At 43.4% G+C, this 13,744-nt stretch overlaps 1 protein-coding gene and 1 long non-coding RNA gene across 2 annotated transcripts in view; one reads left to right on the top strand and one right to left on the bottom strand.

The window, feature by feature from the left end:
- Positions 1-810: 810 nt before the first annotated feature.
- cntrob (centrobin, centrosomal BRCA2 interacting protein) lies at positions 811-8,798 on the bottom strand. The gene is made up of 21 exons (XM_083570452.1): positions 8,702-8,798; positions 7,950-8,188; positions 7,610-7,784; positions 7,324-7,408; positions 7,068-7,131; positions 6,759-6,885; positions 6,537-6,653; positions 6,295-6,411; positions 5,797-5,895; positions 5,478-5,702; positions 5,226-5,351; positions 3,537-3,670; positions 3,278-3,403; positions 2,834-2,981; positions 2,606-2,681; positions 2,335-2,505; positions 1,799-2,256; positions 1,598-1,685; positions 1,417-1,531; positions 1,256-1,328; positions 811-1,030 (listed from the first exon to the last, which is right to left on the bottom strand). Exons 2-21 carry the CDS (start codon positions 8,180-8,182, stop codon positions 926-928), a joined length of 2,862 nt encoding a protein of 953 aa, XP_083426578.1. The 5' UTR covers positions 8,183-8,188; positions 8,702-8,798; the 3' UTR covers positions 811-925.
- A 3,827-nt stretch (positions 8,799-12,625) lies between these two features.
- The window catches only part of LOC310715301, a 1,597-nt gene continuing 478 nt past the window's right edge, over positions 12,626-13,744 (top strand). The window contains exons 1-2 of the long non-coding RNA XR_014530292.1: positions 12,626-12,779; positions 13,201-13,320. This is a non-coding gene — a long non-coding RNA (uncharacterized lncRNA). The remainder of the gene's footprint in view (positions 12,780-13,200; positions 13,321-13,744) is intronic.

Below are 13,744 nucleotides of genomic sequence, written 5' to 3'. Positions count from 1 at the left end.
ACCCCTCATTTGGCCTTCCAGATCCACAGGTGATCACCAGTTGGTAACGGGGTGGTGACAGGATGATGGTGTATTACACTCATCTTACAAGAGAATTACCCATGTAGTAATAATGATCAGATGTTGTAACTTATAAAACCTTGTTAATTCCAGTGGTACTCAGAAGATAGAATCATGTTCTTAATTACTGTATCAGTGCTCACAGCTCACGAGCGCACACACACACACACACACACACACACACACACACACACACACAGCATTATTACAGTGGGAAGTTAATAGTGTTCACTGTAGTCATTTCTGAGCTGCTGATGTGAGTTTGCCCCATAGTGCAGCTCTCTCCTCAGCTGGAATATGGGATATTTATGGGTTAGGGTTAGGGTTAGGGTTTATGTTCATTAGGAAGACTCTTAATTATAAATGTTCTGCACATTACAGTGATGATGTTTTTAAAGACTGCAGTTCTACAGGACTGAAGCTGTGACAGTGCCCACAGCGTCTGAAATCATCTGAGAGGTCACATCACATCCACACAAAACCCCCTAAAATTAATAAATATGGTTAGTGTTTACTTTCATTTATACTAAAACTCCTTTATGTCTGTAAACACACTTCTGTCCCAGTCCCACTTTATACATATTTCTCTTTAATTTGCAGACTTCCTGCACTTCCTCCTGTAACCCCACGCTGGGGAACGAGCCGTTTCTCACTGCAGTACTGCCACCACAACCTAATCATCACTTCCTATTTACACTGAGACAAATACATTAAAATAAAATAATCAGATAATGAAGACTCACACACATGTTTATAAAACAAGAACTTAGTAAAACATTTTATTATAATAAATTAATAGCAGGAAATAAAATACACTAAAAAAGAAAATCTGTTTTTAGTTTTAAATAGAATCATCAGAGTTCATTCATCTCCAAGCATTGACCTTTGATCCTGACTTTTGACCTTGGGCTCCAGTCCGGCGTCCTCGTGTGGTCGTGCTCTGCGTGTTGCGAGGTGCAGCTTGACGTTGCTACACACAGAATACACACTGTGTTTATTATAGGGGGTTTTCTTTTTTTATTCTGTTGCAACTTTTAACAAAATCTACCTTTTATTTAAATTATTGCTTTAGAATTTCTTACCATGTCTGATAATCATTTACATTTCAAATGTTTTTTTATCCTTTAATTAATATTATTATTTTAATTCATAACACTAATATACTTCTATTATTTCTCTCCTCCTTCTGTCTCACCTCCCTCCTGTCATGCTGTGCCAGTCTGCGGTCCAGATTAGCATGGACTGAGTCAGAACATGTCTCACCAGACCTAAAACACACACAACACACACACCTTTTAATCCAGTGTGGTGTAATACACAATGTATACACAAACAATAATATACATGTGCACACACCTAATAATGGTGTTTAGGAGCTGCTGTAGTTGCTGTGTGGTATGTGTAGGGGGCAGTGTCAGGTGCAGTAGGTCAGCAAGCTGCTCCAGCTTTGACTCCACCTGAGAACTCACACCTAAAAACACACATTTATGCAGAAGGTGCCAGAACAGCAAAGCTGCATGTGTGAACCACAACGCACCTGAGTTAGCGGACTGCGTTTCTGCTCTGGTCTTGTTCAGCTCCACCTGATGTTCCTCCAGAGGCTCACCTGGAGAACGCTCCAACAGCTAGAGAGACGGAAAAGCAGATCAATTACTAAGAAATGTTATACTGTGTTGTGTTACATGCAATAACAGAGATAGACGTGTGTGTGTGTGTGTGTGTGTGTGTGCATATACACCTTTGCAATGTAGTACTGCAGTTCATTTTGTCTTTTGTCACACGAAGATGTTTTGGACACAGGGGGAGGGGCTCTCAGGGTCTGTTCTTCTGTGGGTGGAGCTCTTGTCCCTGTATTACATCGCCCTGCCCCCTTATCTGAGCTGTGATTGGCCTGTATGTCTGTGGAGGAATGGGTTTGATTTGGTCTGAGAGTGGGATTCAGTGTCACACTGGGATGGACACTGGAATTGGGAAACTGTTGTCTGTTGACTTGGTGATCAGAGTGAATCTTGTTTTGATTCATGTCACTGTACAGTTCCTGAGTGTGAAAGTGAGTCGAGTGCAGAGTCAGATTCTCTCCAGACTGAGACATCTCTCCCACTCTCTCTTTCTCTGTTTGGAATCTCCCTCCATCATTTCCATTGTCCACTATGTGTCTCTCTGCTCCCACAGACTTGTCCCACAAATCATGTCCAGCTGCAACACACACAGTGCAACGTAGTACCTCACTTCAACGTTCTTCAAGTCTTTGCTAGTTTCAGCCGCATCTCATACCTGTAAGGTGTGTGTCATCCAGCACTGGCTCTAGTGGACTGAAGGTCTGACTGTGGTTTAACAGGCTGAAGTCAGACTCCACTCGTCCTCTGTCCCCTCCACTGTCCCCTTTTCCCCTTATCCCTCGCTCTCTGTCTCTGCACAGCTGGAGGACCACAGCCTGAGGAGCAGCTGACAGACAGAAATGATCCAGAATGATCTCTGTAACATTATTAATAATACTAATATTTAAATTATTTACGAGTGTGTGTGTGTGTGTGTGTGTGTGTACCTGTAGAAAGTGTGCATGCTGTGCTACAGACACTAGTGTCCTGAGTTTGAAGGGATGAGTGTGGTTTTGATATGTCAATCTAACACACACACACACACACACACACACACACACACACACACACACACACACACACACACACACACACACACACACACAGAGACAATGATGTCAGCGGATGAATTGTGGTGTGTAGGACTGTAAAACTTCGTTGTGTTTCTCATAGACCTGCTCCTGATTTGTCAACAGTCTCAGAGCCTCTGCCCAATGGGAACGCATCATTCCCTGCAGACGAGACACTAGCTCCTCCCTCTGCATCTCCAGCCTCATCTTACTGGTTTCCATAGAAACAAGCTCCTCCTGTAGCTCTGCCATCCTACACACACACACACACACACACACACACACACACACACACACACACACACGGTGATTGAGTGGCAAGATGATATGAGATTTACCGAAACTGCACTGTTGTGTTCGCTCTTGTTAGTTACAGTAACGGTCAACTAATTCACCATAGGTTGTCATAGCAACAACTAATATCTGCATCTGAAGAGACGAGTGGTTTGGAGGAAGAGTCTGGAATGTAAGTGGACAACCTCTCAGTCCCACATGTTTAATGTGTGGGTAAGTAAGTGTGTGTATTTCAACACACACAGTACTGCATACTTGTTGTTGAAGTTGAGTGTGAGCTGGTGCTGGCGGTCATCTCTCTCCTTCAGCTGCAATCTGAACTCATCTGACTGAACAGAAAACTCTCTCTCATGACGAGCACTCAGGTCCAGCAGTTGCTTCCTGTACACACACACACACACACACACACACGGTCAGTGTCTGCAACATGATCTTCTGAAAGATGGCTTTTCAGAATGTCTAAGATTATCTGTAGCATTTGTGTTATCCTCCTATGATTGTGTTGTGTGTGTACCTGTGTTGCTCTCGTAGCCTAGCTGTAGCATTAGCATTCTCCTCCTGCATGGCTGCCAGTCGTTCTGTGACCTGCTGCTCCACAACAAGGCGGAGCTCCACGTCCCACTGCGAGCGCTGAGCCTCAAACCGAGCCTGAAAGCAAAACTCCAATAGCTGTACAGTATGTTCTGACTCAGGAGGGAGAGGATGTAACTCTCGAGGTGAGGTGGAACCCTCATGGATACAAATGTAATGACCAGCAAAATTCACAGTAGGACAGATGAAAAGTTTCATGACATATGAGAACCCAGAGAGACCTTAAAAGGAACATTTAGTGTTTGTGTGTGTGTGTAACTGTGCAGGTGTTTGTGTGTGTGTGTAACTGTGCAGGTGTTTGTGTGTGTGTGTAACTGTGCAGGTGTTTGTGTGTGTGTGTAACTGTGCAGGTGTTTGTGTGTGTGTGTAACTGTGCAGGTGTTTGTGTGTGTGTGTAACTGTGCAGGTGTTTGTGTGTGTGTGTAACTGTGCAGGTGTTTGTGTGTGTGTGTAACTGTGCAGGTGTTTGTGTGTGTGTGTAACTGTGCAGGTGTTTGTGTGTGTGTGTAACTGTGCAGGTGTTTGTGTGTGTGTGTAACTGTGCAGGTGTTTGTGTGTGTGTGTAACTGTGCAGGTGTTTGTGTGTGTGTGTAACTGTGCAGGTGTTTGTGTGTGTGTGTAACTGTGCAGGTGTTTGTGTGTGTGTGTAACTGTGCAGGTGTTTGTGTGTGTGTGTAACTGTGCAGGTGTTTGTGTGTGTGTGTAACTGTGCAGGTGTTTGTGTGTGTGTGTAACTGTGCAGGTGTTTGTGTGTGTGTGTAACTGTGCAGGTGTTTGTGTGTGTGTGTAACTGTGCAGGTGTTTGTGTGTGTGTGTAACTGTGCAGGTGTTTGTGTGTGTGTGTAACTGTGCAGGTGTTTGTGTGTGTGTGTAACTGTGCAGGTGTTTGTGTGTGTGTGTAACTGTGCAGGTGTTTGTGTGTGTGTGTAACTGTGCAGGTGTTTGTGTGTGAGTGTAACTGTGCAGGTGTTTGTGTGTGTGTGTAACTGTGCAGGTGTTTGTGTGTGTGTGTAACTGTGCAGGTGTTTGTGTGTGTGTGTAACTGTGCAGGTGTTTGTGTGTGTGTGTAACTGTGCAGGTGTTTGTGTGTGTGTGTAACTGTGCAGGTGTTTGTGTGTGTGTGTAACTGTGCAGGTGTTTGTGTGTGTGTGTAACTGTGCAGGTGTTTGTGTGTGTGTGTAACTGTGCAGGTGTTTGTGTGTGTGTGTAACTGTGCAGGTGTTTGTGTGTGTGTGTAACTGTGCAGGTGTTTGTGTGTGTGTGTAACTGTGCAGGTGTTTGTGTGTGTGTGTAACTGTGCAGGTGTTTGTGTGTGTGTGTAACTGTGCAGGTGTTTGTGTGTGTGTGTAACTGTGCAGGTGTTTGTGTGTGTGTGTAACTGTGCAGGTGTTTGTGTGTGTGTGTAACTGTGCAGGTGTTTGTGTGTGTGTAACTGTGCAGGTGTTTGTGTGTGTGTAACTGTGCAGGTGTTTGTGTGTGTGTAACTGTGCAGGTGCTAATTTACACTGAATTACACTCATTTCACACAAAAAACAAAAAAAAAACAACAATCTGGAGAATCCCTGCATGATTGTGTATTATGTTTGTTTGTGTGTGTGTGTATATGTGAGACCTGGTCTAGTGCTCGATCCACTCTGGCTGTGTCTCTTTCTCTCCTAGTCTCCTCGAGGTCCTGCTGCAGCTGCTGAAGTCTGGACTGGGTCTCCTCATGCAGCTGCACCTCCTGACCCACTCGCTCCTATACACACACACACGATTAGAACACATTTTCAGACATTAAACATTTTAAATGTGTGCCAGCTCCTGCAGAGGTGTGTGTGTGTGTGTGTGTGTGTGTGTGTGTGTGTGTACGCATGCGCCTCACCCTCTCTGTCTCCAGCTGTTGTGTGAGCAGTTTCAGCTCCTGCTGCAGGTGTGCGTGTGTGTGTTTGGATTCAAGGTTGTGTTGTTCAAGTTGTTGCTGTAGATCCAGGCTGTGTGTTTGGAGTCTCTCCACCTCAGCCTTCTTTTCCTCCAACTCAGCACGTAGACGCTGCACCTCCTGCTCCAACTCACCTACAGACACTTGCAGCTCCGCCATGTCAAACTCCTGCATACATGCAGACACTATTCAGGACTCAATTTTACACAGTACAATGTGTGTGTGTGTGTGTGTGTGTGTGTGTGTGTGTGTGTGTGTATACCAGCAGTTTGTTGGTGTTCTGTAGGTCTTCCATGCGTTTTTGTTCTTTTTCCAGCATCTCTGCTGCTTCAGACAGATTCTTCTCAAGGCAAGCCATAGCCTACAACACACACACACACACACACACACACACACACACACACACACACACACACACACACACACACACACACACACACACACACACACAGAGATAAAAAGGCAAGAACTAAGCATTCTGTTTGTGTGTAATCTAAGTGTTGTAAAGTAGGTGTGTGTTGTTTGATGCCTATAAGTGTGTGTGTGTGTGTGTGGCAGGTGATGGTAATGTCCTTGTTTCAGGTTCACACTGTAAGACAATTGTGTGGACAAGGACAGGAACAGCACTCGTCTCGGATCATGTGGCAGACTACCCTGCAACAGGTACTGGATATCCAGAATAAGTAGTGTGTGTGTGTCTGTGTGTCTGTGTGTCTGTGTGTGTGTGTGTGTGTGTGTGTGTGTGTGTTTGTGTCACCACCTCTCTCTGTTTTTGCTGTGAACTCTCTGCTGCCTCCTTCTCCTCCTGCAGCCTTCTCACTCCCTCACTCTTCTCTCTCTCGTGCCGGCGCCACCCCTCCACCACTTTCTCCAAGGTCTGAGAAACACACACACGGTAAGAGAGAAAACACCACCCTCACCCTCCACCCATTACAACACCCACCCACCCGTACAGACACACACACACTGCTGTACTAGCACAGAGAGACAGGGTGGATGAACCTTATCGAGTTGCTCGATCATGATATCTTTCTTGCGATCTGCAGACACGGCGAGTGCTAACTGCTGCTGCAGCTCTAACGCCTTACTCTGCACTGCCAAGAGCTGCTGCTCCGAGTGCTACAGAGAGAGAGAGAGAGAGAGAGCGTGCGCACTGGTTATTCTAACATCTCTGTGTGTGTGTGTGTGTGTGTGTGTGTGTGTGTATACATATACGTGTGTTACCTTGCGTCTTGCTCTTTCTCTCTCCAGACTCTCTCTGATCACCTGCAGCTCAGATACAGAGTGAAAATGGGCAGAGTCAAAATCCGCACGGAGACGGGAATACCGTGGGAACAACCCTTCTAAACCACTGAGAGAGAGAGAGAGAGAGAGAGAGAGAGAGAGAGAGAGAGGGTGAGAGAGGGTGAGAGAGGGTGAGAGAGAGTGAGGGAGAGAGAGAGATGAACATGGGGAGTAGGAGTAGGTGACATGATAAAGAAGAGGATGTATAGATGGATAGATAAACAGAAGGAGGTGTGTGTATGTGTGTACCTGAGCAGAGGAGAGCTGCTGTCACTCTCATTGTTCTGAATATACTGCAGATCAGAGGGGAGTTCTGTAAAGGTCATAATTCACAAGTTAATGGTCAAAGTCAGACTGTTGGTGGGTTGGAGACCAGGGCTCATTCATCTCCTGTTACCGGGCTGTGGTTCTGTATCTGTGTGTATGCGTGCGTACGTGTGTGTGTGTGTGTGTGTGTGTGTGTGTGTGTGTGTGTGTGTGTGTGTGTGTGTGTGTGTGTTCTCACCGTGTGTGTCAGTCTCTCTGGCTCTTAGAATTGTCTGTAAATGACTCCTCACATTCTCCATTTCCTCAATGTGCCAATGACCACTCTACACACACACACACACACACACACACACACACACACACACACACACACACACACACACACACACACACACACAGCATGTATGGTTGGCTGTACACAGAACAGTACAGGTATTATGAAGGTGTTGTGGGTGTAACAGTGTAACAGTGCAGTGGTGTGTACGGTGTGAACTCCAGCGTGTTGTGTTTATAAGAGCCATTACCTGAAGTTTAGTTTTGCTCAACAGCTCCATCTTTTCAGCGATTGGCTCTGGTTCTGACTCCACTTCCTCCATGGTAGAGATTCTGAGGTCACTGGAGGAACACAATCTGAGACCATCCCCAATCTGATCTGTTATCATGGCAACCAGCGGAGACGTATCCTTAAAAGATACCTGTCTGTGCAAGAGTGAGACAAGTGAGATGAAGCTATCTACTTTTTATCTATATGTCTGAAAATCACACTTGTGTGCGCGCACACGCACACGCACACGCACACGCACACGCACACACACACACACACAGGTTGTTATAATTGTTATTCCTATATAATGATGTCTTTACCTGGCTGTTGGTGTGCGATGGGTTTCGCCCTGATGGTGTTTGACCTCTTGCTCTCGACTTTGCTGAAGGGAGGAGTAGAGACGAGCAGTGACCTCACGAGATGAGGAGAGAGGAGAGGAAGACTGAGAGACAGGTAGAGACAGACAGGAGGAGAGACAGACAGGAGGAGAGAGAGAGGAGGAGGAATGTAACGACTCCACACCACCCAGCAAATCTGCTGCTGTATTATCCATCTCACCCTAAAAAACACACACACACACACACACACACACACACACACACACACACACACACACACACACACACACAGGTGATTAGTCTCAATACTATACCTACACTTGTTCTAAAGAAACCGACGCTCTTCCCAGGTGTCCGTTTTTACTTCCTCCCGTCATAAACCCTGCGATAGGATTGGATGATATCCTGCCACCTGCTCCAGGATTGGATAAAATCACTTCAACTAATCCTAGAGCAGTAGGCGGAGTGTGCAATGTAAATTAAATATCTTATTAAATTGTAAAAAGTACGTAATTTATAAATAATAAGTGAACTCAATAAATACACATGATCAGAAACAACACGAGTACAGCTCTCTATATCACCGCGGATTAGCTTAGCGGCTAACAAGACTGAAACTCCAGCACTTTATACACATACTGTTTGTCTACATTATTATTACTTGAAGTAAGGAGTTTATTAATACTATTATTATGTTTATCAATTATGATGATGATGATGATGATGATGATTACCTGAAGAGAACACGGCGCTGAGCTCTTTCTGTAGTAATATGCTTGAAGACTAGCACTAACGCGTCATGGCAACCATGCGATGACGTCATCAGCAAGCGCCAGCAGTTGACTTCGACATCTCTCTTTTATGTAAAGAAAAGATAAGCATATGATATATATATATTTTACATTCATGCAAACAGAACATGTCCACAGAGAGGTTACAGATGAACACAAATCACACAGTAGTTAAAGCATAACGTCTATAATATTGTGTTAGAAATTGTTGATGTTAAAATTCATTCATCTACATTGTACTCAAATTGAACACCATGGTCCTTCTGGAGGAACTGACTAATGGGCATTGCAGTGCACTTTAGGGCTACTGATGATGTACCATATATGAGGAAATACTTTGTGTTCATGTTGATCTGTACATGTGTGTTTCTTTATATGCAGTATGTAACTCCCAGTTATAGAAATAAACTCTTATAGCTGTTCATTCATCCTAAATAAACTTTTCTACAGTTACTGTGTCCATAAATGTTTAAATGTTTTGGTGGTTGAAGTTAAAAAGTAGAAAAATAAATATATAAACAATTCTCTCATAGTTCATAGCTGTGGCTCTGTCTCAGCTGCAGGATCATCACACTATTCAAATGTCTGTTCAAAGACTCAAAACTGCTACAAAATCTTATGATCAAAAGATATATTTTAAGATGTGTGTTTTTGTCTGTGCAAGCAACATGACCCTGGGTTAACCGTGCACAGTAATCCCACCTTTATCGTGGTGGCTACGTTTCAAAACCTGTGATAAACAAAAAACTGCAATAAAAGGACACCACCACAAAAAACGCTTTTATTTTATTGTTTAAGCTGTAAATGATCCTCGCACACACTTTAAACACACAGAAAACATGTGCAAGAATATATAATAAAAACACAGTACACTCTATCACATTTATAGTGAGTACATGCACTGTACAGTTTACAGTTCTGTAGCATAGCCTATGTGTAGTTTCTCTGCTTGTTTATTGGTTGAAGTGTCCTTTTGATGTAAAAAAAAAAAAAAAAGAGGCGGAGTTAAAAATACACATCACCACATTCTTTACTTACTGTACTGTATTATCATTTTACTTCAATTTATAATGAATAATCATATTTTGTATTAATTTATTTATTTATTTCAACATAAAACTCCATAAAGTATTTTGGGCTATGGTGCTCTCTGCAGATAGAAGAGGAAAATCAGCCAAGCAAATTAGTTATGTGGCAAATGCAATGCAATCAGAGTTGGACTGCGCTAAAGCAGGGGATTACTGTACTTCAGTACTGTATTGAACCCTGGAATACCTCAGAAATAATGTACAGAATATGCTGGTGATAAACAGGAGAGTGAGCTAGTGTGTAACATCAATGCAGTGAAGTACAAGTTTCTATCAGGTCCAGATGATGGAAAAAACCTAAAATGAACACAAACATTTTTTGGTCTCAAAATCTTGTGTTTTTTTGCTCTTGATTACAGGAGGTTTATAGATGTGGTGAGGGAAGACATGCAGGTAGATGGTGTGAAAGGCAGATGTAGAGGACAGAGTGTGGAGACTAATAAAAGAATAATACAACACAGAGAAAAAAACAAGTCTTACTCCTGGTTTCCCATGTTGATCCAGGTGTAGCTACTGGTGCAGTTGTTACAGTAAATGGAAAGCCTGTTGCTGTACCGTAAGCTCGGTCCATTTGAATGATTGCTGCAGAAACACAGATGATGCAGAAGATCAGAATCCTCGCCATGTTTCAGCTCAGTGTTTAATAACCGTGCAGAGAGAAGCACAGCGAATGTGTTTCATCTACACTGAGTTTCTGATTTATCATCTTTGTCCACTTTGTGTAAAGCGAAGAGTTAGAAACAGGGGTGTGGCCATTGTTATAAAAAAATTAGTTAGAAATCTTAATTTATAATGTCAACAATAATAACAACAACAATAATAATAATAACAATAATAATAGAATGTCTACAGTGTGCTAAAAATACTGTATTGATTTATTGGATGAAGAAAGTTTAAATGTGTCAGTGTTGATTTATTGTGAACATTTCTGTGTTTCCTGTAAAGATGATGTAATTATTATGAGCAGGAGAGTGAAGATGTTCTCGCTTAGTGTTCATCAAGCATGTAGGTGGTCATTTCTGTAGTTATTTGTGAGTGTGGATTTTTTTGCAGATGTATGTGAGGTGCTGAACTTTTCTTAGCAGTGTATCCTGTGGATAAATTGTTTACTTAGCATGCTAACCTTTCAGCAGACCAGCTAGACAACAGGGGCACCATGTGGTGTAGTAGATGCACACATAAGAGGAATACAAGGCAAAGCTCAAGTCCTCTGCACAAGATCCTCGTAAGCTCCACAACATCTTCTCTTCACTACTCAACCCCCCTCCACACCTGCTCCATCCTCCCTGACTGCTAATGACTTTGCCTTCTTCTATGATGAAAAGATTAAGAAAATCTGCCAGACCTTCACTTCCTCCAACAACAATGACTACACAACACAGCCAGCAATCCACTACGTCTCTGTCAAGCTTCTCAACCTTAACAGAAGATGAAATACTGAAAGTCATCCAATCTTGCAATCCTGTCCTCTGGATCCAACCCCTTCAACTATGCTTCAGACCATCACACAAGAGCTCCTGCCCTTCATCTCCACAATCATCAACGTCCTTAACATCTGGCTATGTACCAACTACCTTCAAGCAAGCAAGGGTCATTACCATCTTAAAGAAACCTGCTCTGGATCCATCAGACATCAACAACTACAGACCAGTATCACTTCTCTCCTTTCTTTCTAAATCTCTGGAATGCACTGTTTTTAACCAACTGTCTGTCTGTCTCTCACAGAACAACCTCCATGATCCGAACCAGTCTGGGTTCAAAGCGGCACATTCCACAGAGACGACCCTTTTGGCTGTTTCTGAGAAACTGCATGCTGCTCAATCAGCCGAGCTGTCATCTGTACTTATCTTCCTTGACTTTTCAGCAGCATTTGACACAGTCAAACACAAGACTGTGGGAATGGTTTGTTTCCTACCTAGAAGGTCGCTCATACCAGGTAACATGGAGGTGATCCACATCTTCCCCGTGCAGACTCACCACTGGTGTCCCACAAGGCTCAGAACTTGGTCCCCTCCTTTTCTCCCTCTATACCCACTCCATTGGTGAAGTCATATCCTCACATAGGTTTTATTACCAATGCTATGCAGATGACACTCAACTCATCTTTTCTTTCTCTCCATCAGATACCTCAGCTTCCCCTCGGATCTCGGCATGCTTGACAGACATATCTTCATGGATATGTCTGTCAGTGCTCAGATCAGTGCTCACCAACTAAAACTGCTAACACTGCTGCTCCTTCACTGGCTTCCAGTAGCTGCATGTATCAGATTCAAAACACTGATGATGCCTACAAGACCAAAAATGGACCAGCACCATCTTACCTCAGTGACCTCATCACATCTCACACTGCACCACGCTGTCTGAGATCCTCCAGCACTGCTCCACTGGTACCACCTTCTCTCAGAATGAGAGGTAAGTACACTTCAGGGCTCTTCTCTGTTCTGGCACCGAGGTGGTGGAATGAACTTCCCCTAGATGTCTGAACAGCAGAGTCCCTGACTATCTTCAAGCAACGACTGAAGACCTTCATCTTCCTGAAACACTTAAATTAGCACTTTTCAAGTTTGTAGAATTCAAGAGTTATATGAAGTGTGTAATCTGGTGTACAGTGTAGATTTATTCATTACTACAGACTCAAAGCACCTTTGTACGTCGCTCTGGATAAGAGCTTCTGCTACATGCTGTAAATGTAAATGTAAATGAATAGAGACTTGTGTGAGAGAAGACAGGCATGAATGAAAAACTAGCAGAGCTTCAACTCACACTAATCCTGAAAGAGGTTTAAGTGTGTGTGTGTGTGTGTGTGTGTGTGTGTGTGTGTGTGTGTGTGTGTGTGTGTGTGTATGTGTGTGTGTGTGTGTGAAAGAAATAGAGAGAAATTGAAGATTGCTGTGGAGACAAGCAGGCTGACAGCATGCCTCTGAAATGGGAAGGTCAGTTATGTGTGTGTGTGTGTGTGTGTGTGTGTGTGTGTGTGTGTGTGTGTGTGTGTGTGTGTGTGTTAGAAAACATTAAATTAGATACTTATTCACATGTCGTATTGTGCATTTTACTATGTTTTCATGACTCGGGTGATGCTGATGTGTTCAGCACAGAATCACTGCTGATTCTTGGCCAATGAACCTACTTTAGCAGATAGTTTGATTAAAGCTGTGAAAGTTCCAGGATCTATTAAGAACGTTTATAAAATATTTGTAACATTTACACAACATTTGTGTGTCACTGGGAAAGATTAAGGAACAGAATTTCTGTATCATTTTATCTTGAAACATATTTGTTATTTTTGTATTCTTTTAATACGTGTGTGTGTGTGTGTGTGTGTGTGTGTGTGTCTGTGTGTGTCTGTGTGTGTAGATACAGAACGTGCTTTGTTGGTGATGGAGGCGTGTCACTCAGTTGGAGATGAAGTGTTCAGGGTGACGGCTGAGAGACTACTGCATGTCTTTCAGAGTGACCTGTTCCAGGCTCTGCTGGGTGCGCGCACACACACACACACACACACACACACACACACACACACACACACACACACACACACACACACAGATTAGTGAGATTGTGAGATTAGGATGCGATCACAATTACACCAGTTTAGGAACCTCTCTTCCAGGTAAGGGGTGGAGCCGTCAATGCTTACTGCTGACTTCTGTTGTGTGCCTGAAAATAGTATTTTAAATACAAGAGGACCCCCGCCATCTCTCTCTCTCTCTCTCTCTCTCTCTCTCTCTCTCTCTCTCTCTCTCTCTCTCTCTCTTTCTCTCTCTCTCTCTCTCTCTCTCTGTCTGTGTACTTCTCCATCCTTCCCCTCAGGAGTTACTCACAAGAGTCTCATCACCACCACGTCTCCTGCTTTCAGGATGTTTCAGCAGTTTCACTTACTGTTCTGAGCTTTAAGTTC

This window comes from Silurus aristotelis (assembly GCF_946808225.1).
Source record: "Silurus aristotelis genome assembly, chromosome: 19".
Taxonomy (NCBI): domain Eukaryota; kingdom Metazoa; phylum Chordata; class Actinopteri; order Siluriformes; family Siluridae; genus Silurus; species Silurus aristotelis.
This window is presented reverse-complemented; position numbering and strand designations above follow the sequence as displayed.

Bases quoted from the DNA above. Each gene is read 5' to 3' on its own strand.
- cntrob (XM_083570452.1), bottom strand. From the start codon at position 8,182: ATGGATAATACAGCAGCAGATTTGCTGGGTGGTGTGGAGTCGTTACAT. The intron at 5,896-6,294 runs GTGGTGACACAA...TGTGTGTTGTAG, and splicing joins CACAGCAAAAACAGAGAGAG to GCTATGGCTTGCCTTGAGAA. The intron at 1,031-1,255 runs GTGAGACAGAAG...TTCTGTGTGTAG, and splicing joins CACAGCATGACAGGAGGGAG to CAACGTCAAGCTGCACCTCG.